This window comes from Vombatus ursinus, unplaced genomic scaffold (genome assembly GCF_900497805.2).
Source record: "Vombatus ursinus unplaced genomic scaffold, bare-nosed wombat genome assembly UNPS02014798.1, whole genome shotgun sequence".
In the NCBI taxonomy this organism is placed as follows: domain Eukaryota; kingdom Metazoa; phylum Chordata; class Mammalia; order Diprotodontia; family Vombatidae; genus Vombatus; species Vombatus ursinus.
Genome location: NW_020954576.1, coordinates 71370822 through 71397457, shown reverse-complemented (window position 1 = coordinate 71397457; position 26636 = coordinate 71370822). Strand labels below are relative to the sequence as shown.

Here is a 26636-nt window from a genome sequence, read left to right as displayed (position 1 = left end):
AATATGAATGTAAATGTATAGCCTATATCAGATTCTGCTCTGTCTTGTGGATGGTGGTAGGGAGGAAGGGGGAGAAAAATTTTAAACTCAAAAGCATATGGAAGTGATTATTGATAAATCAAAGTAAATTAATAAAAAAGAGTAAATATCTTAAGAGTAGGAATTCAAGGGCATTACTGAAATTCTGACATTACAAAGAACATCTAAAAGGAGTGGCAGTCCATAGTTCATTGGATATTAAAAATTTCTGTCATTTTAACAAATTATCATATTATACCTCTGCAGAGTATGGTATATTTAAAAGAGTACAGGATTTGTACTCAAAGAACCTGTACTTAAGACCTACCTCTTTCCAACCATGTGACCTTGGGCAAGTCACTTAGCTCCCTGAACTTCAATTTCCTCATCTTCAAAATACATATATTGATCATATTACCTGTCTCACCAGTTTATTTTGAGGAAATTGATTCATAGACTTTAAAACAACATATAAACAAACAAATTTAAAAGCATTTATTAATTGCTTTACCATATGCCAGACACAATGCTAAATACTGGTAATGCAAATGCAAGCAAGACAGTTCCTCTCCTTAGGAAACTTAATAGAGGAAGATAACACCTATTGGGGAATAGTATTTAGAGAAGAATATTTTTGACAGAAAAGTTATAAGTAATGGTTATTAGAGTCCAGGGTTAGTAGTACTCAGAAGTAGAATTAGAAAGAGGATAGGTAGAGGAATGGGAGTAAGGGGGGGCATGGAATAAGCATTTGTAAAGTGCCTACTATGTGCCAAGCACTTACTAAGCCTTTTATTTTTTAAACAAATACTATCTCATTTGGTCTTCCTAACAACACTATGAAGAAGGTGCTATTATTACCCCCATATTGAAGTGTAGTAGATCAAAAACCAGATGAGATAAGGGAAAACTCTTCAATCAGAGCATAGGAGTGGGAACTTGAGTGTTGGTCAGAGAAGGAGTCTGGAAAGTGTATACAAATATAGCTCATGGAAATGGGAGCTATATTTAACAGCTTCTCAGTTTGTCTGAGATTTCTATCCCCATAACTTGGGGTTGGAAAAACACATGCTGTTGAATCCCTTTGCCTTGAATTTTAAATCCATATATATTTTAATAAAGAATGTTAATCTACGAATGGTAACTTTTAGTCATTTTATACTAAGTAGGCACCAAAATTGTTTTGTAGAAAGGTGCTGGAATTAAAAAAAAAATTGGAAACTCCCTCCAGGATAGTTTCATAATTCCTCATCCTTTAGAACATGCTATTTTACCAACATATCATGCATACCTTGTTTTGAATATCAAATGTTGAATCGTTACTGTGACATACTACAATTAGTGATTCATGTGTTTTCTTTTTCTTTAATTTGTATAGCTCAGTAATAATATTAGCACAACAAGAAATGAGCTTCTTAGATAAAAAAGTAGCAGTTAAAGGTACTAGCTCTGAGGAATGCACCATCCTCATAAATACTAGAAAATTAGGTTTATCACTGCTGGTGACTGGAGATTAGCCCCCATAAAACCTCTTTCAGAGGACCTCTCCAAGCACTGCAAGTGCTTGGAGAAAAAGGAAAGGAGACATAGGCAGTCAGGTGGTGTAGTGGATAGAACGTGGGAGTCAGTCAGAAAGCCCTGAGTTCAAATCCTTCCTCAGGTACTCACTAATGGAGTGGCCTTGGGCAAGTCACTTTGTCTCCTCAGCTTCCATTCTCATCTGGAAAACGAGGATAATAATAACACCCACCTTGAACAGTGGTTGTTAGGATCGATTGTGAGCTGCATAAATCCTAGCTGTTACCATTATCACTGCAGAGCAGCATAGCTGCAAAGAGTTAGGTGATGCTGGCTGTCTCCTTTTCTATCCATTTTTCATTTGTCATTGTTATTTGTGGTTTTTTTTATCTCATAAGTGTTCCCCTCAGGACACGCATTCATTTGATCCAGGCATTTAGCTATCTGAAGTTCTTGCATGCATTACCCTACTAAAAAGGTATCTATGATGAGTTCATGTGACAGAATACCCTTGATTCTCAAATACTTTTTTTTTCCCTTTCTCCTAACATCTGCTCAATAGAGAAAAGTGTGATAGGTTAAAGAACCTAACCGGGCTTAAGACCTGTGAAAAGTGACAGGGCTGTAAATATTCTTAACTTAATCTTATGCCTTCTGCATTTGGCTTTAAGCCCCCTTGCTACATCAGCAGATTAGTCATTTATCCCAGAATGAAAGAGAACTTCTGATTTTGAAAAAGCTGTGACTTCATCACCCCAGCACACAGTGCACTCTCCTTTGCTTTCAGGTGTGATTTCACTTCCTCTCTAAGTGTTTAAACTCTGTACTTCCAAGTTGCCATGGATGATAATATTGTTGCCTTCTTTGATTTTTTTAACTTTTTTTCTTTTTAAAACTATATTGATTTTTTTTAACATTGCTTCATTTCCTAACATAGCCCTCCCTTCTCCACCCAGAGAGACTTCCCTTAAAATAAAGAATTGAGAAAGGGAAAAACAATTCAGGAAAACTAACCCACACTTAGTCAAGTTTGACAGTACATGCAGTGTTTTACTTCATAATGTCTTACTATTGCAAAGAAGATACATTTTCATCTATTACCTTTGGGGTCAAATCTGACCATTGTCACTCTACAGTGTTCCTTTTCAATTTTTGTTGTTCTTTTTCCTTTACATTGTTGTATTCATTGTGTATATTTTCCCCCTGGATCAGGTTATTTCAGTCTGTATTTTGTTCATATAAGTCTTTTTTTGCCTCGCTGTACTCTTATTAATCATTTCTTATTGTGCAGTAATATTCCATTACATTGTATTGCAAACTACTTTGTAAATATGCTTTCATTCGGTCCATCCTCATAACAACCTTGTAAGGTAGGTGTTGTTATTATCCCTGTTTCTATAGATGAGGAAACTGAAGCCCAGTAAGGTGCTTTCAGGAAAAACAAAGCCTTTTATGGAGGTTAATAACCTAAAGTAATCAAAGACGTGGACCTTCAGATCTCATAGCATTGGTTTTCTTGCATTATAAGAGATTTTGTAATATGGAGGTTGTTTGTGGTCTTGTCAAAGGAGCAATGGTTTTAGAAGCAGAGAACCTGAGCTCTAACTCTGAATCCACTATTTACTACCTAGGGAATATTGAGAAATATACTTAATCTGGGTGGACCACTGTTTCCTTACTTTTAAAATGAAGTTGTTGGACTAGACAATGTCCAAGATCCCTTCTATATCTAAATCTATGATTATTATGTGATTTTTTTTTCTGGAGCAAGTATAGAGCTATACATTTCATTTTCACCAGTATAAAGTATTTAAAATGACCTTTTATAGAAGTATGAAGTACTTCCTCACAACATCTCAGATTTGGAAAGGAGGTTGCCTATTCCAAGCCCAGTCCAAAACATTAATGATCTCCTTCATACCATTGACCGGTCATCCAGCCTTGTTGCTGTTGGTGGAAAGGAAAGTGGGCAACTCCTCAACAATGAGTTCCCACCTTGATAATAGCTACAGGGGCTAGGCTAGAAATAGGTCTAGTGAGTTGGGGGAAAGGGTGAGAACACTGGTCTTCTCAAGGCCCTTGGGTTCAGGGTCTTGGACTGTCTCCACAGGCGTCTTAGGGGACATGATGGTCAAGGTGGTGGTGGTGGTTTGACTTGACTGGAACTTGCCGCTTCCTGTTCTTACTTTACAGTGTTTTGCTGCTTCAACTAGGATGCCCTACTTGCCCTGTGAGTGGCAGTTGATTGGAATGAGGTAGAGATGGGTAAGGTTTTCCAGAGGAGCTGATTCCCTTGATGTTGTGACAGCTAGTGTAGTCTATAGTGTGCTGCCACTGCTAGGGGTCTTATACTTCCAACATTCACTAGATTTTTGATCACAAGAAACTCACCTTGCTGAGCTTCAGTTTCCTCATCTATAGAAACAGGGATAGTAACAGCACCTACCTTACAAGGTTGTTATGAGGATGGACTAAAGGAAATCATATTTACAAAGTTGTTTGCAAACCTTAATGTGTTGTCGTTCTTCTTATTTCAAACACCTGACAAAATTTTTTGAGCAGTTCAACTGTAAGTTACTGTTAATCTCGGGCTTTATGGTTTATAAAGTGCTATCCTATAGTAATTCTTTAAGATGCATAGTACAACTATTATTATCCCTATTTTAAAGATAAGGAAGCTGTGGTTAGATGTTGTGTTACCTATGGCTACACAGATAGTAAGCATCAGAGTCAGTATTTAAATCCAGGTTCTTCTTTCATCCCTATAAATTGTAACCTATCTTTGTCATAGTAGACTGTCTTCATGAGTTGTTGTTTGCTTAACAGTTCATGAACAGCTGACCCATCCTCTGATGATGATTCTCTACATTTAACTAAGCTGATCTTCAGGAGACTGGCACACAGTCCTTTGGCGGATCTCAACTCTAAACCTTCCTGATATGATCAGACCTGCCAGTTTCTATTCCATTGGCATTGCTTTTCCAAAGTCATGGTCACCTCAATGGCATAATGAGGTTCTAGAAGAAGGCTTAAATGGAGGACAAATATCAAGCTCATTGATAGGTTTAAGTATCTGTAGTAAGTTGCATGAAATAACTTTTGATTATATTGTATTCCGTCATAGAATAAGAAAACAGACAAGTAATGTCTTCAAAAGAGGTTCATTGAAACGCAAAGATCAGCTTCAATATTTTAGCTTAGAAAATGTTAGAAAAATAAACCTGATTCAGAAATTACTTATTTATATAACTCTTTCATGAAGATGGTAAAATGTTTGAACTCTTACTGTGTAGGAAAATGAAGCTTAGACTGCCACTGAAATTGAATATTGTGTAGCAATGAATGAAGATCTGTGACTTGATAACAGGTTTCTCCTTCCAGAAGCATGACTTGGTAAGAACTATATAATTTAGAGGGCTTGTATTCCAGGAAAGCACCATTTATTATATAATCACTCGCGCACGTGCACATATTAAAAAGGAATTGGATGGTACACGTAATTATTATTAGACCTGGAGAAAGGATATGTTAAGTTTTGCAAGTGCGGTAAAATAGAAGTGATTTATGTGCAAATTACCTAAAAGAATAGACATCAGGAAACGTATCAGGAAAGGTATCTTCATTTTGCTCTGTGCTGATTTCATTGATCAAGATGGGGAGGATTCTAGATAAAGAAAAAAAAGTTTGCCATATGAGTGCCTCCACAATTTCATTTTTAAAAAAACTACTAAAATATAATTTGGATGACTATGCTGATCACTTTACTGAGAGCCTCTAGTCCAAGTGGATTAAAGGCTTTTATCATTTTGCATGATATTTTTAAAGAAGGTAATAGTTTGATGAAGCAGCAATGATAGCCCTGAAGTTACTGCTAGCTTATACTGTAGAAGCAGGGGGAGATACCAAGGGATGTAATATTCAAAGTTTGCTTGATTTTGGATTTTTTTCTGGCTATAGGGGATAGTAAATTTAATATTCAGTATGTTTAAATGTTTAACATATTTCATCTCAGAAGTCTAATACAAAATTCAATGGGAACCTAGTGGAATTGCCTAGGAGGATCCTTTTATTCATAAATGAGATTCTTATTAACTACCTCACAAAAATATATTTCTCATATATCTTCATGTATGTAGTCTTATGACATTGAGTTGGTAGGATTCTCTTCATGTGTAGTAATAAATGTCATCATATCCCATAAAAGTAATACCACCTGTTACCTTTGTCCAGTTAGAAAAGATATAAAGGGTATATCAAAACTCTTAGTGGAGTTTTAAGCTTTAGTATACTAAAAGTCCACTAAGTCTTTAGGGACAACCAATATCGATGCTAACATGTGAGTAGACAAAAGGCTTTATGTTGAGTATAAAAAAAAAAAAAACAACTAGACTTGTGTCAGGTTCACATAAGTTGAGTCTTACCTTCGACACATGTTAGTGTTGTGCCCATGGACAAATCACTTAACTTCTCAAGTGTCCTAGGTGTCTCTCTGAGATTATAGGTGAGTTGTTGATCAATGTTGCAGGTTTGAGTTCCCCACATCAGTGAATATACAGGTCCAGACCAAAATAACAGCAACAACAACAATAACAACAATAATGTAGACATACACATAGTAGGGTGCACACTTGTAGAAATTAAAAGGAAATAACTAGATGCACTACACAACACTTCATTGTATATACAAGTGGATTCTTAGTTGTGTTAAATACTCTTATTGATCTCTGGAGTTAGGTGAAGGCATGGAACATTTCAATGGGTGTGTTAAATTTCCTTTATTATCTAATCACCAGGCATGGCACTGTTTGCTCTTATGTTTTGCAATTGCTGAAGCCTTTGAATAAACCTTTATGAGCTTTGAAGAGATAGAAGTAGAATCACAGATGTACTCCCTGGCTCCCTTTTACAAGACCCATTAGATAAATGTATCCTGCGATTTGCATTCCTTATATACCAAAAAGTGAATTGAGTTAAATTTACCATTCTACCATGGATTAAGTAACTATTCCAAAATAACTAAAGAGGACAGGCTCATCATTATTCTATATTCTTTATACAGTAACGTGTTTTCCCAGATTTGGGGAGGGAGACATATCTTTATCTATACTCATCATCCTTCTTTGCACTCAAAGATGGCTCTACTGACCACTGCTGCAGATGGTCCCTTCCAAACAACACACTCCAACTCCTATCTTTTTGATTTGTAATTTGTCACTATTTATAGAGCTTGGCATTGTTTGAGACTACCATTTAATCTGTAGCCACAGAAAGCTAGAACAATAATTTATAAAGTGAAAAATCTAACTAGCCATGTACTCAACTGTTTACCTAGACATTCCACTCAGATTTCCTTTCTCTTAGATGAGGTGTATTTAGAAAAAAAAAAGTTATCCTAACTCTGATTAATATACTCCTGGTTGATTTGTTTGCTGTGCTTTCCCTCCAGGAGTCCACAAATGCAGCACATTGTTGGAAGGTGATTGACTGTATTTATTTCGCCCACTTTACTGTCTGTATTGTGTTGGCAATACTCAAATTACTTCATGTTTTCTGAGCTCTTTGTTGTGGCTATCAGTCATTTCACTTGTGTCTAATTCTTTGTGACCTCATTTGGGATTTTCTTGGCAAATGTACTGGAGTGATTTGCCATTTCCTTCTCCAGCTCATTTTACAGATAAGGAAACTGAGGCAAAAAGGGTTAAGTGAGTTGCCCAGGGTCACACAGCTAGTAAGTGTCTGAGGCTGGATTTGAACTCAGGTATTTCCTGACTCCAGGCCTGGTGCTCTATTCACTACAACATCTAGGTGCCCTGTTTTTGAGCTCTAATTGCTTTAAGAATTTCAGGTTTGCAAATACATAAAAATTAAATAAATTTTGGGGAAATAGTAACATTCATTTTATAGAAGCCATCTCCATTTTACAAAAGTATACAGCATAAGATTCCTTTAAATGAGACCTGTAACTCACTTAGAATATGGGTCAGTTTACAAAAGCTCCAATTTGAAACAATCTTTCATGCTGACAACTTTTTCATAAAGCAATATATAGTTATATTTATAATAAGATAAAGGAATGCATTTATTTTCATGTATTATAGAGGTATCTCCCATTCCTGGAATGCTTTTCCCCCTTGCCTCAGCGTATTGGCTTCCCTGGCTTCTGACAAGTCTCAGCTAAAATTCCTTTTAATCTTGGCTACATTTGTTTTATTCGTACAAAAACATTTTTAATTTAGTGTAATTGAAATTATCCATTTTACACCTCACACTGCTCCACCTTCTGCAGGAAGTCTTTCCAAATGGCCTATAATGCTTGTGCGTTCCCTCTGAGATTATAGTCAGCTCTAGAAAAATGTACATGAGACACATTGTTAAATTAATCTACATTATTCTTATTTCCCATCACTTTATTCAGTCTAGACAATCAACAAAATCACAAATTACAACTTTATTTGTAGCATTTGCCAATTTCTGAGGTGTAAATGCTCACACTGAAAATTAAATATCTACTCTCACAAGCCAGTTCAAACTGACTCCAGCAGACCCCTGATACAGGAGCACTTCCCTAGGCCAGAACACTTTCAAACAATCCTATTCAATAAACATCTTAAAAGCACTTACCACATAAAAAACACTCTGCTAGGCACTGGGAATACCAAGACAGAATGAAAAAATGGTATTTTCAGAAATTACATTCTACTGGGAAGATATCATGTAAGCAAATAAGATACATGTGATAATTTGGGAAGGTAGAGAATACAAACTAGATCAGACAAGGTTTCCCCTAGGAGGTGACCCATAAGCCAAGTCTTCAAGGAGTCTAGAAATGCTAAGGGGCTGAGGTAAAGAGAGAATGTATTCCAGGAATTGATGACAGCCTGTGTGCAAAGACAGAGAAGTGGAATATGAAACGTAGAGAGCAAGGAGACCACTTTGGTTGGAATGGAGAATGAATGAAGGAAAACAATATGAAATAAGTCTACAAAGAGGGGTAGAACCAGCTTATGAGGCACTTGAAATGTCAGGTTGAGAAGTTTCTATTTCATCCCAGAGGTGATAAATAGCAAGTGGAGGTTTGGAGAAGGTATCATGGTCATATTTGTGTTGTAAGAAAATTGTTTTGGAATTTGGTTGGAGGATGGATAGGAAAGGGGAGATATTAAAAGCTGGATGCCCAATTCTCTAGGTTAGAGGTAATGATGAGAATGAGGATGAGAATCATAACTAGAATTTATGAAATGTTTTACTAATATTATCTCATTTTATCCTAACAACATCCCTAGGGAGTAAGTGATATTATTACCCCCATTTTACAGATGAGAAAACTGAGGCAGATTATGTTTTTGTGATTTGCCTAAGGTTATACAACTAGTAAGTTTCTGAGGCTGAATTTGTACTCAGGATACTCAGTACTTCTGGAATCCAGGTCCATCTAGTTGACTAAGTAGGCAATGAGGGGCTAAGTTGATGGCCATCTGAGTTGGTGGTAAGGGACAATAGTGAGATACGGAACTCAAATCAATAAAATGGTAGTTGATTGGAAATGATCGTTGAGGTAGTGAGAAAATTAAATGTGACTCAGAGGTTATGAACCTAGGTGACTGAATGAATAATGTGTGCCTTGAAAAGAAATAGGGAAATTTGGAAGAAGAGAGTAATTGGGAGAGAAGGTAATGAGTTTTATTTTGTACCTATTGAGTTTGAGATGCCTGTGAGATATCCATTTGGGGATGTTCAGTACAGAGCTAGTGAAGTGGGACTGAAATTTTAGAGAGAGACCTGGGCATGATAAATACATGCAGGTATCATCTGTACAGAGATAATTGAAACCATAGGAGCTGATGAGATCACCGAGAGAGAAAAGAAATGGACCACTGACATAGCCTTGGGGGTAGAAGAGACATACAATTAAGAAGCAATATATAGATTTGAAGGAGATTGAGAAGGAGAGGACAGATAGTAGAACCAAGAAAGAACAGTGCTATGCTAACCTCAGGAGAGAGCCTCCAGGAGAATAGGGTGCTCTATCGCAAGAAAGATATCAAGAAGAATGAAGACAGAGCAAAGGCCATCAGATATAGCAAATAAAATATTGTAACCTGGGAGAGAGCAGTATTAATCAAGTATCACATTCATCATAAGCCTGCACTGGCTTTTTTTTTTTTGATGCTGTGTCACATTGTTGACCTATTTTGATCTTGTAGTCCACATGCACACACACACACACACACACGCATACACACACACACACACACACCTACATACCACTTTCGATGTTTTTGAATCTCTGTTGATATATACATGCCTTCCTCATCTTATACTCATTCTTCCTTTTGCAGGTGCAAAATGGGTGAATTGCCAGAAAGGCTTTGACAATGAAAGAATAATGTATAGTGTGCCAATTAAATGCATAGGATTTCCTCTGAAACAACCTGAAATATATTGATGTTATCATAAAATAACCAGATGTCTATTTCTGATACCAAATCCTATAGAAGGGCATGAAATTTTAAACTGGCTCTTTTAAAACTAAATTGAGGATCAAAACAAAACAAAACAAAATGGGGCAGCTAGGTGGCACAATAGATAGAGCACCGACCATGAAGTCAGGAGGACCTGAGTTCAAATCTGGCTTCAGATCAAACATTTGACACTTACTAGCTGTGTGACCTTGGGCAAGTCACTTAACCCCAATTGCCAAAAAAAAATTAAATTGAAGATGAACAAATTTCAGAAATAACTAAAAGCATAGTAAGAAAAGTTGCTGTCTTTCATATTAAAAAAAATCTTTTGAAAACTTCACTTTTAGTGTTTATTGATGTTAAAAAACCCTCCTTAATTCTCCAGAGGCCATTTGTTAGCATGTTTCACAACTTGAAATATTTATAGTACTGGCACAAGTGTTTGGATCTTTCCATCTGCATGGAGAATTTCCATGGCTGCCTACAAACAGTCCCTAAAGAATCCCTTAACCTAAAACGGGTCCTTTTTTTAAGATGAGGAAGAAGTTGGGACTAAATATTTGGGCACATGGAAGCCTACATGGGTCAGGCATCACTACTCATTTGTTTGAAAAGCAGAGCTCCAAATATTTAAAATATGTTTTTTAAAAGGCAACGTCATGCCTCAGGAAGTACAGATGCCTATACAGGGTAATTGAAGGCATACGGCTGAACACGCTTTATAATAATTGTGCTTTTGTGTGTGATTTCACTCCCTTCCTACAGAGCTGGAGTTTTGAAGTCTCATGGCTGGTTACATTAAAACTTCCTTCAGGGTCTGGATAAATCCATCTTCTCAATTGCATTTGATTCAGAGACAGCTTTAAAGGGAGCAGTCTGGTAAAGACAAAATTGGCTGATCAGCCACATGGAAAGCTTTATTTAAAGCTCCTCAAGATTAAACTCAATATGGGATATTAAATTTTTCATAGTATTTAGGAAATGATTGCCAAATTCGAAAAAAATGTAGTTTCCTTTGAAATTAAGACACAGCTATATTCCATCTAATGGCAATAATAACATCTTCAAAAATACAACTTTAGGTAAAATAATGGTGCAGGCAACAGTTACTTCTAGAAGATAGTTTCATGAGCAGCAAATATTCATACAAAAAAAGATTAAAAGCAGTCACTACAGAGACTGAGGACCATCATAGGGTCAGGTAGAATTGCATGAATCTGTTCAGAGGTGGTGCTATCAAGCCAACAGAGAAACCACTACTTTGCTTGCCAGCCAGTTGAAAGGGTGGGAGTTGAGGAGAGAGTACATCTGTATTTAGAACAAGAATCCAAAGATTCAGAGGAAAAGGGGGAAAGGGAACAAACATTGATTAAGTGCCTACTGTGAGCCATGCACCGTGCTAAGAGCTTCACAAATATTATCTCATTTTATCCTCACGATAACCCTATGAGGTAGATGCTATTATTATCTCTGTTTTATAATTGGGGAAACTGAACAGATTCACACAATTCTACCGGAACCTGTGATGGTCCTCAGTCTCTGTAGTGACTGATTTTAATTTTTTTTGTATGTATATTTGCTGCTCATGAAACTATCTTCTATTTGTAACATGATTGCAATAGAAGTTAAGTGACTTGCCCAGGTTCACACAGGTATTGGGTATCTGAGGTCAAATTTGACCTCAAATCTTTCTGACTCCAGACCTGCATCACCTAGATGTCCTAGAAAAATCTTGGAATTGAGATAGGAAAAGGAGCAAACTCTTTCCTTCCCAACAATCCCCTAACCTAATGTATAGTCTTGTTTGAAATGAAAATTCTCAGATAAGTACAAGAATTTTTTTTTTTCCTGAGGCTGGGGATAGGGGAGGGGTGCAAAGGGGAAGAAAGGAAGGGGAAGGAGAAGAAGGGAAGGGAAGGAAGGAAGAATAACTAATCTTTCTAGAGGAGCAGAGCCCTAGTACAAGGTGATAAAAGTAAAATATAATTGATTAGAGATTGAGACTAAGGATCCAAATCCTTGATTCCTGTTGTTCAAGAGACTTGTGGAGTAGACCATCTAAAAGGAGAATGATTTAGGCTAATAGAATCATGGGCTTTAATGTTAGAAGAGAACACAAGGCCATCAAGACCAACCTCTTTATAGATTAGGAAAACGAGGAACAGAAAGCCTAAGTGACTTCCACAAAGTAAAACAGCAGAGACTTCTTGACTCCAACTGCAGTATTCTTTCTACTTTGCCACACTGACTTTGAATGTGAAATGGTTTAAAAGTTTAAATTAAAAAAAAAATCTCTCAAGGTTTCAAAATTTCCTTTTCTTATTTCTTTTTATGTTGCAGAAGTAGCTAAGGGTAGCAATTAGATACCTCAATTTTTTTAATGTTAGATACATAGCCCTTATAAATTGGTCTCTACTGTTCTTAACAAGGCTGCACGATATTTAACAAACCAAGTGAAGAACAAAAACCTTTAATGGGGTCAGTCTCTTGGGGTGGGCCAGAGAAATGGAACCTGACTTTAGGGTTGTTCTTAGTAGGATATTACTGTAGCACTTTTTGCATTAATGTACCTGGAATTATTTTATGAACACTGCTATTTTAATAATTTCAGATGTCTCTGAACTATATTACTGGTGACTTTTACTGTTTTTCAGTTGTGCAGAAGAGTAAATGAGGTCAGAAATATGACCAAGATCACAGACCAAGCCTCTGGCAGAAGTTGGAATGGAACTTAGTTCTGCAACAGAATTCTATTCCCAAGATCACAATAATACTTAATAGTCATAGTTCTGCAAATATCATCTATTTTCTCTCTTATTCAAAAATGAATTATTCTGAAAACTAGCACATTGCCTTGCACAAAATAGTTATTTAATAAATGCTTGTTGGACTGATTTAGAATAGAAAACTGAATTAAAACCAAATTTATCATCATTGTCTCCAAATACATTCCACTTTGTTTTTCTAGTTCTATAAATGGCACCACTATTGATTTGTTTTTTTTTAAAGCCAAACCAAAACAATAAAAACAAGTCACTAGCCATGATTGTTTGAAAGTTTTGAGTTCTTGAAATAAGCACAAATGTTCTTATTTGTTTACATTTTATTTTAGGGTCAGACATTGTGCAATGGTTAACAAAGAACTTAACTATAGAAGATCCGGGTAAGTAAATTGTTTTTCTCTTCATGGAAATTACTTTACTTTGAGGTTTCTTTTTTTTAAGTTGTATTCTCTTAGGGTTATTCTTACCAGAATATTATCCTATAATATAATAACTAAGCCTAAATGAAGGGCATATGCAAATAAATATTAAATTATTTTTGACATTTTATATAGAGTATGCAACTTCTTCACATACTTTAACATACATAATAACATTTTAAAATCTAATTTTTGATAAAATATCTGCCTACCCCTAGTTAAATGTTTTGTGTCTTACAGATGCAGATTCATGTTACTTACAATGTTCTTAATTATTGTGTCTTCCCTCTGCTGATTATCACCAATTTATCCCATCTATAGCTTGCTTGTATGCAGTTATTTGCAAGTTGTCTTTTCCATCAGATTGTGAGCTCCTTGAGAGCAAGGACTATCTTTTATCTTTTTTTGTATCCCTTGAGCTCAGCACAGTGCTGAGCACAGAACCAACTTATTTCAAGCAAATATTTGATATAATGGAATTAAGTACAATGAAAAATAGGAACATTCCTATGAAGTCTAACTTATTCAAATCTGACTAATATAATGATATTAGTTATAAATAGAAGTTTGACTTTTTAGGTGTATCAATGAATTGTGACAGCACCTATGGTGCACTACTTGAAAATATCTGTACAATTACTTTGTCTACGAATTTTATTCTATTCTTCTTCATGAAACTGTATTACATAGGAACCTATGTAGCCTCCCCCCAACAAACACTAGGAAATAAAGTTGTGAATTTGCTTAAATCAATTCATCATTCTCTTCACAAATAAGATTCAGGAAATTGTAAATAATAAAATAGACACAAATGGGCTATTAACTGAGAAAAAATACCATTATCAAATGGGCCAATTTTTCTCCAACTTTCTTGCGTGGAAGAAGTAGGAAGCCAGGAAAGTTTCCCATTTTCATCAAATGAAGGAAATGGGATATTTGCCTACAGGGTGTTGGGAAAGCATTAGGTCAGTGCTTTCTCATGGCAAATTGATCACATTGACTCTTGCTTATGGGCTGAATTTTCTGCAATGACTGTCAATTGATCATTACCACCTAGATTTTATTCATTGTGAAACAGATTTTGTTGGGCTCGTTGTGTACGAGTACACGTAGACTTGAAGTGATTTTTAGCCTTGAACATTTTGGTATGTTTATGCTGCATTTGTTCAGTTGTGGGAGGGGTGGAAGGGGGGATTCAAGAGAAAAGTACAGTAAATCTCTCATTGAAATGAACAAATCTTTTCTCTTGAAATTTGTTAATCATTCTGACTTGTATCCATTTTGTTCAGATGACCTAAGTGCCCAGATTTAGAATTGTTTATCCCTCAGGCTTCTTTAAACATGTATTAGTTCCAGATAAGCATTTGAATCCATAGGTCAGCACTGAACAAAGAGGAGTTTTGCATGTATTTTAACTTGATGCATTCAAAGGTTTTTAGAAGCTATTAATGTCTATCTCTAGATAAATGCTAAAATGTAGAATCATAATTGATGCCCAGTGAATCCTTTTGAGTGAGCAGTATATGTGCACTACAATTTAAAAAATATTTTTGGTAAGTGGAAAAATATAGTAGGAGAAGGTGACTTTGAATTTTAAAATATACATATCACTATAAACATGCAAAAAGCTTGGTGTGGGATCAGAAGTCCTTGAATTTTCTGTCTTTTCGTTCCAAATATATCCAAACCTAAAGGCCCTTTAGAACTGAACTGCATAGTCATGCAGAAAATCCAACCGCTTTCTATTGGTGGCAGGATTGTCTCACAAAGGATTTATCATTAAAGTGAAAAGTTTCTCCAACTCATTCAAGGGCTAACTTTTGATCTCCTGCAGTCTGGCCCCCCATAGATGTCAGGGAAGGAGAGATAAGTAAGGAAAAGACATTCACTTTCCTGGAACACTAAATATGTCCTGAAAGACTTTCTGTAACTGTGATTATTAACCATGGCTAATTGGACTGAGCTGAATAGGAAAACAGAAATGAAAGAAGTCAAGACAGTTGTCCTTGAGCTGTTCCCACTGCTTCTATTTCTTATTGGTACAAAATCATATTTCTCTTCCTTCCCAAAATGATCCTTCCTATGGAAAATTGCTAACTATCACTAGTTAACTTCCATGATTTCTTAGGGATCACCTAAACAATGATCATGTCTTTGACTTACCAAAATGTGCAGATTTGTTGCACAACTGAAAAATATTTTTTACATACCTTGCATCTGTTTCTATACAGTTTGTTCTAGTTAGAGAAGGTCTGGGAAAGCACAGAGGAAAAGGGGAAAGAGAAAAAGGGAAAAGGAGAGGGAGGGAGGAAAGAGAGGTAAAAGAGATGGAGAAAATGAGATAGTAGAAGAGAAATACAGAAAGACAGAGTGGAGATAAAGGAGGAAGGAGAGAGAAAAGATACAGGAATGAACATGAGAATAAGAGGGATATAGAGAAATTCTGAATGGAAGAAATCTCTAAAAGTAACAGTGCACAGAGAAAAGCAGAAGTCCAGTGCTTCAAGCCTTTGTTCAGCCAGTCCCTCTCCAGAGATCTAGGGTCTGCCTTCTCTGATCTACCAGGGGAGCACCCTTGAAACCTTAGTTAAAGAATTTCTTTGCTTTAGGATTCTCACTCCCTGTCAAATAGGAGCATCATTTTCCCACTGGCCTTCAGAGTTTCTAGGAGGATTAATGAGTGCATGTTTGGCATGCTGGAATGTCTCAAAAGGAACTATATTTATCAGCCAGTGATTTATTAAGTGCCTACATGGTACACAGCCCTTGTACTTGACTCTGAAGGTTACAAAGTAGTGATCAGAGATAGCCTTGTTCTCAAGGAACTTAAAGTTTAATAATAAGGCAGTCAAAGAGGCAGGCATTTGTATATCCATTACAGCCTGGTGATGCTTTCAGCACCATTTGCTGTCCTGTCTCTCTCCACACTCCCCATATGACCAATCTTTCCATGTCTCTCACTTACACTTACACAGTAGCCCGGCAGGATGAGTAGGGAAAGATTAAAAGTAGGATAGGCTTCAGCAAAACTGTTTGGAGGAGGAAAGAAGAGTTTTGAGTCTCACCCAGAGGGCTCCCTCGGGAGATGCATCACCTGATTGTGTCTTCCCTTTGTTGTCGGTGTTCATGGAAAAGGCAATATTCATTCATTCATAAAGCATTCATTCAGTAAATACTATCACCAGATACTGTTCTAGGTTCTGGACATTCTAAGCACAAAACAAGACAATAATAACAACAGCCACCACAGCAGCAGCTGTCCCTGTTCTCAAGGAGCTTACATTGTATTAGAATTGTTGTAAGAGTGCACTATAAGGCAGAGAATAGGGTTTGGTAGAAAGGAATAAGGAGGCTGTCCAGCTTCATAGATTAACAGTCAGGAGACATAAATTCGAAGTTATTATATATCTACTGCAAAGGTTCAGGGTAAAAGATTTAGAGCTAAAAATTCACCTAGTCTAACCTTCACATTTTACAGATGAGGAAATGTTACCAGAGGATTTAAGTGACTTGATAAAGTCACATAGGAAGTAAGTGAATAGGTAATCCTGTTTTCCTTATTTGTAAAATGGGCACAAGGTTCATAAACAGATTTAATTTCCCAACTTTTCCTATAATTCTTTGACCAAGTTTTTTTAAACATCCGAAATGTTTTCATCTGTTATATCATAAACTAAAATAGCTCCATTTGAATCTCTATAGTAAATCGGACCCAATATTTGGAACCTCTCTTGGCTTGCTATGTCCCCTATTGCAAGATCTGTGTGTAATAGAGAACTGGTCTTGGAGTCAGGAAGGCCAAGGTTCAAGTCTCTCCCAGACCATCATTGCTATGTGACCCTAAGCAAGTCACTTAACCTCTTCGTGCATCAGGCAACTGTCCATAAAAGTGAATGTTTTTTCCTTACCTATCTCTCCTTCCCCTGGCATATGCCAGAAGCCATAATGAAGGAGGTAGAAAGTTAACTCTGGGCTAAGTCACTTCCTTGCTCAGATGAGATGGCTCCTCACTGGACTTGGCTATCATTACTGCCAAGCTCTTGTGGTCTCTTCTACTCACTGGTTGCTATGGGCACCTCTGATGGTTCTTCCAATCTTTCAAAAATCAGAAGTTACAATATATTATCACTATTATTATTGGCAAAGAATATAATAGAAGCTTTATATGTAGGAATCATTTAAACCATTTTGAACCTTGCAACAAACCTCTGACCTATGGAGCTCTTATTATCATTATTTTTTAGATAAGAAAACAGCCTCAGATCATTTAAGTGATTTTCCTAAGGTCACACAGGTGAAAGTCATAGAGTCAGGTCTGAAAGTTCAGGGTCCTTTCTCTATACCATGCTTCCATCCTGTGTTTTTGAAAACTCATGCTATAATGTTTTTTGCGAGGAGGTAGGAGATTGTTGACTATTGAATGACATAGTCAAGCATGTTTGAGTTTAAAATCCATTTAGCAACCTTGTCTAATCCTCATGCATTTAATGATGTGTATGCAACTATTCAACCATTTTTCCTAAAGTTGACAACAGCTGCTATGACAGCTTTCAGCACCTGAAGCATTAACATGTTTAACTTCCCATCACCCTTTTAATTCCTCCTCTTCCAGGTTTTTCCAAATATTTCACAATGAGGAGAAAGAAAACAAGTACATATCTATAAGGGTGTGGGATATAACATTAAGAATAATAGCTCAAATCTCTTTACTGGCTGAAGATTTACAAAGTGCTCTTATCATGTGTGCTTGTATGTGTCTTGTATACACATAGAAATGTGTTAGATTATCAGTTCCATGAGTACAAAGGTTTTTTCATTTTTGTCTTTGTATCCTATTCACCTGGGCAAGTGCATGGCACATAATAGATACTTAGTAAATAAATGCATATCGATGAATTGATTCCTATAGTAACCCTATAAGCTAAGAAGCATAAATATTTATACTCTTTTAAAAAACATGAGAATTATAGCTAGAATTTATAATAATTTGTTATATGTTTAGTGTAATATGATATAACATATTTAGCAATTATAATAATAATTTATAATATTTAGCAATTGTTTCATTCATTTGCTGTATTTTACAGATAAGATAATGGAGGCTCAAAGCAGTGAAGGGACTTGCTAGTAAATGTCGAAGTGGAGATTTGCATTCAAGACTCTTGTAGAATAGAAGCAGTCAAAAAACATTGATTAGATGCTTGCTCTATGCCAGAAACTGTGCTAATTGCTTGAGGTGCAGTGTAAAGGGAGAACATGTATATAAATTGGTCAATTTTTTTCCATCCAATTTCACAGACCCCTCCTTAAAATTATCCTTAGGTCCCTTGTGGGGGGGTGGTGGTGGTAATAAGTACTAGGACTTGGGATGAGTGAAAAAGGGTTCCGGTATAAAGTGGTGTTTGAGCTGAATATTCAGGCAAGCCAGAGATTCTAAATGGTGAGAATGAATGAAGATGGCATTCCAGCTTTATGAAGAATCTTGTGCAAGGAACAGCAAGTATGCCGGTGTGTTTACTTTTAAATTGAAAGGTAATAGGCAGCCACTAGAGTTGACTGTGTAGTAAGCAGGGCTTGGGGGGGTTTCATGGTCAACCTATGTTTTAGGAAAATTACGTTGGCACCTGTATGGAGGATAGATTCGATTGAGGAGATGAGGCAGGGAAAGCATTTTGAAAGCTATTGCAGTAGTCCAAGTGAGAGATGAAGAGGAGATTAACTAGAGAGGTGGCTACATAAATGGAGAAAGGCAGATGTATAATAGAGAAGTTGTAATGGTAGGAACAAGATTTGATAGTTGACTGGATATGAGTGGTAAGTCCTAGTGAGGAGTTGAGGATGACATCAAAGTGAAGCTGAGTGACTAGAAAGATGGGGGTGCCCTCAGCAGTACAGGAGTTTAGATAGGGATGAATGTATGGGGAGAGGTAACAGCTTTTGCTTTGAAGATGCGTTGGGACATTTGAGATGCTTATGGGACATTTAAGTTGAAATGTTCAGTAAGTGGTTAGTTCTTTTGTAGGACTGGGATTCAGGAGAGAGTGAGGTTGGCTACATAAATATGGGAATCATTAGCATGGAGAGGATGGTTTTAACCATGGAAACCAATGAGATGCCTAAATGAGATAACATACAGAGAAAAGAGAATAGGTCACAGGACTAAGCCTGCAGTTAATGGACATGAATGAAAACTCATCAAAGAAGACTGAAGGGAGATTAGACAGAAAGGAGAACCAAGAGAGCTATGTCACAACAACCTAGAGTGGAGAGAATATCAAGGAGAAGGAAGAGGTCAACAGGGTCAAATATTGCTTAGTGAACAAATAAAGCATTAGAAAAGGACATGATTTGTCAAATAGGAGTTCAAGTTTATTGATAACTTTGAAGAAAGTAGCTTCAGTTGAACGATAAGGTCAACAGCTAGATTGGAAAGGGTTTAGAAGTGAGAGGAGAGATATAAAAACAAACCATGGCTTTTTCATTGCATTTTATTTAAAGAAGGTGGCGAAATATAGAATATTAGCTAGCAGAGATGATAATATCTAGTAAGGTTTTTTTTTTCTTTAAGGATAGGAGAGACATGGTTGTGTTCATAGGTATCAGGGAAGAAAACAGTGGTAGAGACTGAAGATTTGAGAAAGAGTGGGGATGATAGTGGGGACAATCTGCTGGAGGTGATCTGATCAAGGACTAAGCACTGGTTCAGGAGCCAGAAGACCTGAGTTCAAATCTCATTTACTTATGTAATGCTTACTAACTGTGACCTGGGGCAAGTCACTTTAACCAACCAGGTCTTCAGTTTCCTCATCTGTAAAATGGGCTGTTTGTACTAGGTGCATTTAGGGCCTAGATTCAATGATGACTCTAAGACTTTAGTGCCTGCCACTTTATTAAGCCGTATCTTTATGCAAGAAAGTGCCTGTAGCACCAGCAAGCTGAATCAAAAATAGTTGAAAGCTGTTCTTTTGGTTTAATGAATAGCTTCAGAGCTACAATCAGTATTAGCTCTAAATTAGAAATGTGGGCACCTGCCCACTTCATCTCTACCACTCCAAGTAGTGTTGATTGAGAATAAAATTAATGATTGAAAAAAAAAAGAAAACAATAACCATGAAAGCTCTCTGGCATGCCCCTTAGGTAGGTGATTCAGTCTGTTTTATTGGTATATTTTGATTGCCTGTGTCCTTCAGCTTCCAGTGATAGGAAGGATAAAATGTATGATAGTTTTGAGTGTGTTTCAAAGCTTTTTATTTTTTAACTCTCTGGGCATCATAAAATGGAGGTTTGGAAGGTGGAAACCTGGTTTCCCTTTTAAAAAAAAAGGATGACAGTGAATTTCCGAGGGGTTAACTCTGCCTGTCACCTAAGGTGTCACTAAAATGGTCAGGTTTGCTAGAAAGATTGGGAGCAAACAAGACCAGGATGGGCTCAACTAGAAACCCCGACTCCCTTGAAAGGGGAAGATATTTACTTTTTTAGAAAGGGGGAATCTTTTTTTTCTGTTAAACTTTACTCCCTATTATTTGAGAGATAATCATTTAATTTGTGGCCCTTCTGCTAGTTTTATTTCTCTAGTAATTAGAATTGATATGAGGAACAGGATAAATGAGAGAAGTCTCTGATCAGACAAAAATGCTACCTTTACTAGTTGTGGTAAGGAGGTCTGATGAGAAGAAGCTTTAGAAAAATGAAATTTTGTTTGACATAATGATCCTATTTCCCCCTGGAATCCCTCTCTCCCTCCCCCATGGCCTTGACAATAATATGAAAGTGCAAGATTCTGATAAGTGGTATACTATCTGATTCATCTATACAGAAGATATAAATATAATACTCTTTGTGAGTAATACACTCACAGTACAGATATCTAAATGATATGGTGGCTAGAGTGCTGGTTCTGGAGTTAGGAAAACCTGAGTTCAAATCCTAATTCAGATATTCATTAGCTGCATGGTTTTGGGCAAGTCATTTTGCCCCCTGCCTCAGTTTCTTTATCTGTAAAGCTGAAATAATAGTTAGTGCCTACCTCAGAGGGCTGTTATCAAAATTAATTGAGATACTACATTAAAGTGTTTTACAAAATTTAAAGCATTGTACGAGTGCTAGCTATTATACAGTTAGGATAATATTAAAGTTATTCCAGGCCATTCATTCTCCAAGCCTGGAAGACTGCAGTTTGTTGCAATAGAAACAGAAATGGATTTGGAGCAACAGGATCTGGGTTCAAAACATCGCAGTTCCACCTACTACCTGTGTATCCTCAGGCAAATCACTTAAACTTGATGACCCTCAGTCTTTTTTATTTATCAAACAAGGGGTTTGGCCTAGGAGAACTTTGAAGTCCCTTTGGATTCCTGCACCTGTAATGCCCAGATCTGCTATCATTCATCTGCATTGCCAAACTCCAACATCTGCTTTGTTTGATTGCCTACTATAATTGACTGCCTCCATGAAGTGGCCTCTGATTAATCAAAAGAGAAGCAATACCTTTTCTTGGGTTGACTCCAAACAAAAATAGAACTTGGATGACTCCTCATAACTTGCCACCCCACAACATAAACTTATTTAAAATCCACTAGATCAGTAACTTAAAGAGATCTTGGAGATACTTTAGACTAATCCCTTTATTCTATAGATGAGAAAATGGAGGTCCATAAGGTGATTTACTGGGGGTCACATGAGTAATTAGTAGCAGAAGTAGCATATGAATCCAAGTCCTCTGATTCCAAATCCATTGCTTTTGCTGCTCTTCTTTCATATTCAGTGTGTGTTTGGTGGTTTCTGTCAGTCTACCACCAAATTAACAATAGATTATGAATTCAAGGAGAATTGGCAGCGTCTGGGTTGTGAGGTTTTTTGTTTTGTTTTTTTGCTTGTTTTGGTTTGATTTTGTGGGGAAGAAGTCTGTACATGGCTATCATGATGCATATATGGTAGGTACTTAATAGATGCTTTTAGATAGATGCTATTCACAGCAGAAGCAGTGAGACTCCGCAGGGACAATCAGTAGACAGTGTGTGCCAGTCAAATCAAACCACAACGCTCACTTTGGCCATCATTTACTCTCAGACCCTGATGGGGATAGCTCAGGACTCTGATCCCTCAGGAATAGCAATTCACAGTAAACTACCAGACCTGCTTCCAGACTAGTCCTTAGAGCCAATATCCTCCATTGCTTCCATAGAAGGGAATTTCTGTGGAGAAGGGGCCAACTACCCCCACAAAATGCTAATAACCTGAGACCCAAAAGGCAGGCAAGTCAGCCCAGTTCAATCAGCAAAGCATCCCAAAGAGAAGGACAGGGGGCATCATGTGCCAGTCAAGTCAAACTACCACCACTATCTTGACCGCCATTCCCCTTTAAACTCCAGTGAAAACAGCCCAGGATTTTGAACCCAAGATTCTTGGCAATAGCATTGCTTCCAGCCTGGTGCCCTCAGCCATCATCCTGGGAAGCAACTCCTGTGAAGATACAGCCTGGAAATAGCTCTTATAGGAGCTACAGCCACAGCTGCTCAAGACCCAGAAAAGAAAGTTCTTGTGCCAAAAGTCCTTGGCACTGTCAAATGCTTCAACCCCAGAAAATGATATAATTTTGTCAGTGGAAATGCCATTAACAAAGAAGCATTAACATCTGCGTTGCTGCTGTACCCTAAGGAAAATGGGATCTTTCCATTTGACTTGCAACTGAAATCCTCCACGTGTGTTTTCGCTCCTTGAGAACAGGGACCACCTGTTCTATGTATCTCCCCAATTCTTAGCACAGTGTTTATTACGTGGGAAACAATAAATGCTTCATTCATTCATTCATTAATATTTCTGATTTGGAAATAATAGTGGTACATCCATATAGTTAAGATATTGAGAAATCAGAATATACTAGTAAGTAACTAGTAAGTAACGGCAATTCTCTATAACATCCTACATAAAGAAGTGGACGTGTTAAGTTTAAAAATTCAAAACAAAACAAAATAAAAAACTTCATTTTCTTACCCCCAAACAGAATTTGAACTATCTCACCGTTTCTCTCCTAACATACACCTTTCCTGCCTCCATCACCTTAAGATGGGTTAGAAATGATATTGTGGATCTATACACATTTGTTCTTCCTCACATTAAGATGGAGAGGCATGTGGTACAGTGGAGAGGGTGCAGAATTTGGAATCAGAGGATGTGGGTTCAAATCCCAGCTCTGCCAGTTAGTATCTATATGACCTTGGACAAATCATTAATATCTCTGGGCCTCAGTTTATTTGTAGATAAAAAAGTGGAGGATGAGGCTGAATTAGATAACTTCCAAGGTCCCTTTCTACTCAAAATCAATGCTCTTATGATTATCTAATATGGTGTCACATTTTCTGCACAAGCAGAATTCATATTCATCTCTATTCCTATGTTTTCCCCATGTTTTGTGACATTTGGTTTGTGTTTTGGGAAAGAAATGCTAAAATACTTAACCATTTCTGAAAAAAAAAGATGGAAACAAATAAGTAAAGTCTAGGTAACTCTACTAGTGCCAGCACTACATTGTTACTGTTGAAAGAGGAAGAAAATATTCAGAAAGGGAAGCTGCAATTTCACTAAACACATTTCAGCTTTAGCCACAATGGGGCTTGTGCACATTCATAACACTCTAGAACCAAAGAGATTATCCAAGTGCTATATAAAGATTGGCCACAGCCATTGGAAATTCTGACACTAATGATTTCTACAGCACTTTGTAGCTCAAAGGGGAAAATGGATTCAAGGCAGTGTGTGTTTTCAGGAAATTTAATATTGGAGGAATGTTAGATATAAGGAAGATGAAAAGGTAGCCATACATTTAATAACCAAATAAGAAACGATTATTGCATATAATTCAGAAATGGGAAATCATTAGCTGTATTATGCTTGAAAGATGGGTTTGCAATGGTGCTAGACTCATTGCTTAATGCTTCTAATAAAGTTATATATCTTAATCAGTAGATAGGCAAAAATCCACCCATATCTAGCGTAGGGGTTATATTTTTTCAATAGTGATAGTTTTGACATCCTGAAATATTAATATTTGTGACTTTGGGTAGGCTTTATACTAGAGAATATTTATCCATTTACTTTTTTAATGTAATTCATCTCAATGGCACTACATGATTAGCAACTACTCCATGATATATAATAAATACAATATGAAGATAATTGTCCTTAGGGCATTAGAATAGAATAGAAAGAGATTGACAAGGTATATAGAGGCAGTAAGTCAATACACTTTTATTAAGCATCTAGTACATGCCAGATACTGTGCTAAGTGCTAAGAATACAAAAAGAGGGGAAAAAAACAGTACCTGCCTTCAAGAAGCTCGCAATCTAATGATATGAAAGAAATTAAAAAGAAAGATGTCATTAGAAGTAAGAAAGATGGGAAAGACTTCCATCTTCAATGGGATTTTGTTGTTAGTGTTTGGTCATTTTAGTTGTGTCCAACCCTTCATGACCCCTTATGGGGTTTTCTTGGCAAATATAACTAGAGTGATTTGACATTTCCTTCTCCAGTACATTAGGCAAACAGAGGTTAAGTGACTTGCCTAAAGTCACATAGCTAGTGAATGTCTGAGGTCATATTTGAACTCAGGTCTTCCTGACTCCAGGCCCTGTGCTCTATCCACTGAGTGATCTAGCTGCCTAATGAGCCATCTAGCTGGGATTTTATTTAGGATTTAAAAGAAGCCAGGGAAGTCAATAGTTGGACATAAGAAAGAGGAACATTCCAGACATAGGAGACAGTCAGAGAAAATGCCCAGAGTTAAGAGCTGAAATGACTACTTCATGGAACGGCAAAGAGGCCAGGGTCATTCTTATTCAGGTATTGGTTAGACTAAATGCCTTGGAATTTTTTTTGTACTTAGGTTCTGCGATTCTAGAAGGCATTTTTAAGTACCTATTATGTGCAAAGCACTGTGTTAGGTGCTGATATTACAAAAACAAAGATAAAACATTCTGTGTTCCATAAGGAACTTATATTTTGCTGAAGGAAAGTCTAGGCACATAAATAAATATCTTACATTTATAATTTTTAGGAGTGTGGGGGAAGACCACAGTAACAATTAAAGGGATCAGAAAAGGCCTTCTGTAGGAGGAGGCACTTAAACTATGGCTAGTTCTGATTATGCCTCTTCAGAGCCTCCTTTGTTCTAATCAATCTGGCCCTTTGGATTGATGTGGCTTGAACTGAACATTTCATCTTTTACCTTTGCAAACAATATCCTGTCCTGTGCAATGCACTTATTCCTCACTTCTGAATCTTAAAATGTCTACTTCATTCAAGATTTAGCTCCTAAGCCTTTTTTGACCCTTTCCCCTAGATGTTAGCATGCTTTTGTTCCTTCAGTTTTTATAAATATGATTATCTTTTTATATGTTTTATTACTCTAGTAGTATGTATGTTCCTGGAAGGGCAGGAGTGATCTTCCATTTTATCTAGCACTAGATACAGTGATTTAATATACACTTAATAAATATCTGTTGGATTAGATTATCTTGGAAGTGCTAAAACTGGCAGGTAATACTAGAAAAATAGGGTTAGGAACAGGAGACATAGGGTACAGTCCTTCTTGGAGTCAGATGAATGTATTGCATGATCTCCTATGCTCCTTTTCAGAGTTCTTATAGTAAGAGACAGAAGATAATATATTATCTTTGGTATTTACCATCTTATTTTTAAGAGCTAATCTTTATTTCTTGTTTTCTGCCATAGCTATTTGAGGAATCTCTAAGTTATTGATTTTGTTAGTTGATTCTGGCCTAAGAGACCAAACTGTATTTTCCTTTTTTTTCTTAGAGAAACCAAGTACATAGCAATGCCTTCTCTCAGAAATTGCATTTATGGCTCTATGTGAATTGCTCAAAGGGCACCAAGGACCATAATCACATTGCGCTTATTGAACTCTATTTTTTCATAAGCAGTCATTGACCTAACATTCCCAGTAAATGTTGAATCTTCATGCCCAATTCACTTTCTTGCCAATCCTTCAGTTCCAGAAACTATACCATATATGGATTACTATAGATCTTTGTTAGAATTAAAATGGTTTTTTAATTTTCCATTATAATAATGATATTTTATATTATAGCATTACAGTCTCTACCAATACACTTATTAGTCTTAAAGATAGGGCCAGACAGGTATATTGAGCTTACCCCATGTTATTTGAATGCCAAACATACATTTGCCAAAAAAGACTATTTTATGGAGAACTCACACAGGGCAAGTGCTTACATGGTGCTTAGAAAAAGTGATACAAGGACACTCTCAAGGTCTCTCTTAAGAACTTTGGAATTGATTTGTGACATGAGAGACACTGGCACAGGACTGCCCAGCATAGCGTGCCCTCATCAGAGAAGGTGCTGTGCTCTATGAGCAAAGCAGAATTGAAGTAGCTCAAAAGAAATGTGAGATGTGC

General features: G+C 36.8%; 1 protein-coding gene across 1 annotated transcript in view; it reads left to right on the top strand.

Annotated features, from left to right (window-relative positions):
- Positions 1 to 26636, top strand: part of LOC114049867 (regulator of G-protein signaling 7-like) — a 633475-nt gene that overhangs the window by 413124 nt on the left and 193715 nt on the right. Inside the window, exon 4 of the mRNA XM_027871311.1 lies at positions 13111 to 13161. Within this exon, the coding sequence (XP_027727112.1) occupies positions 13111 to 13161 (51 nt within the window). The remainder of the gene's footprint in view (positions 1 to 13110; positions 13162 to 26636) is intronic.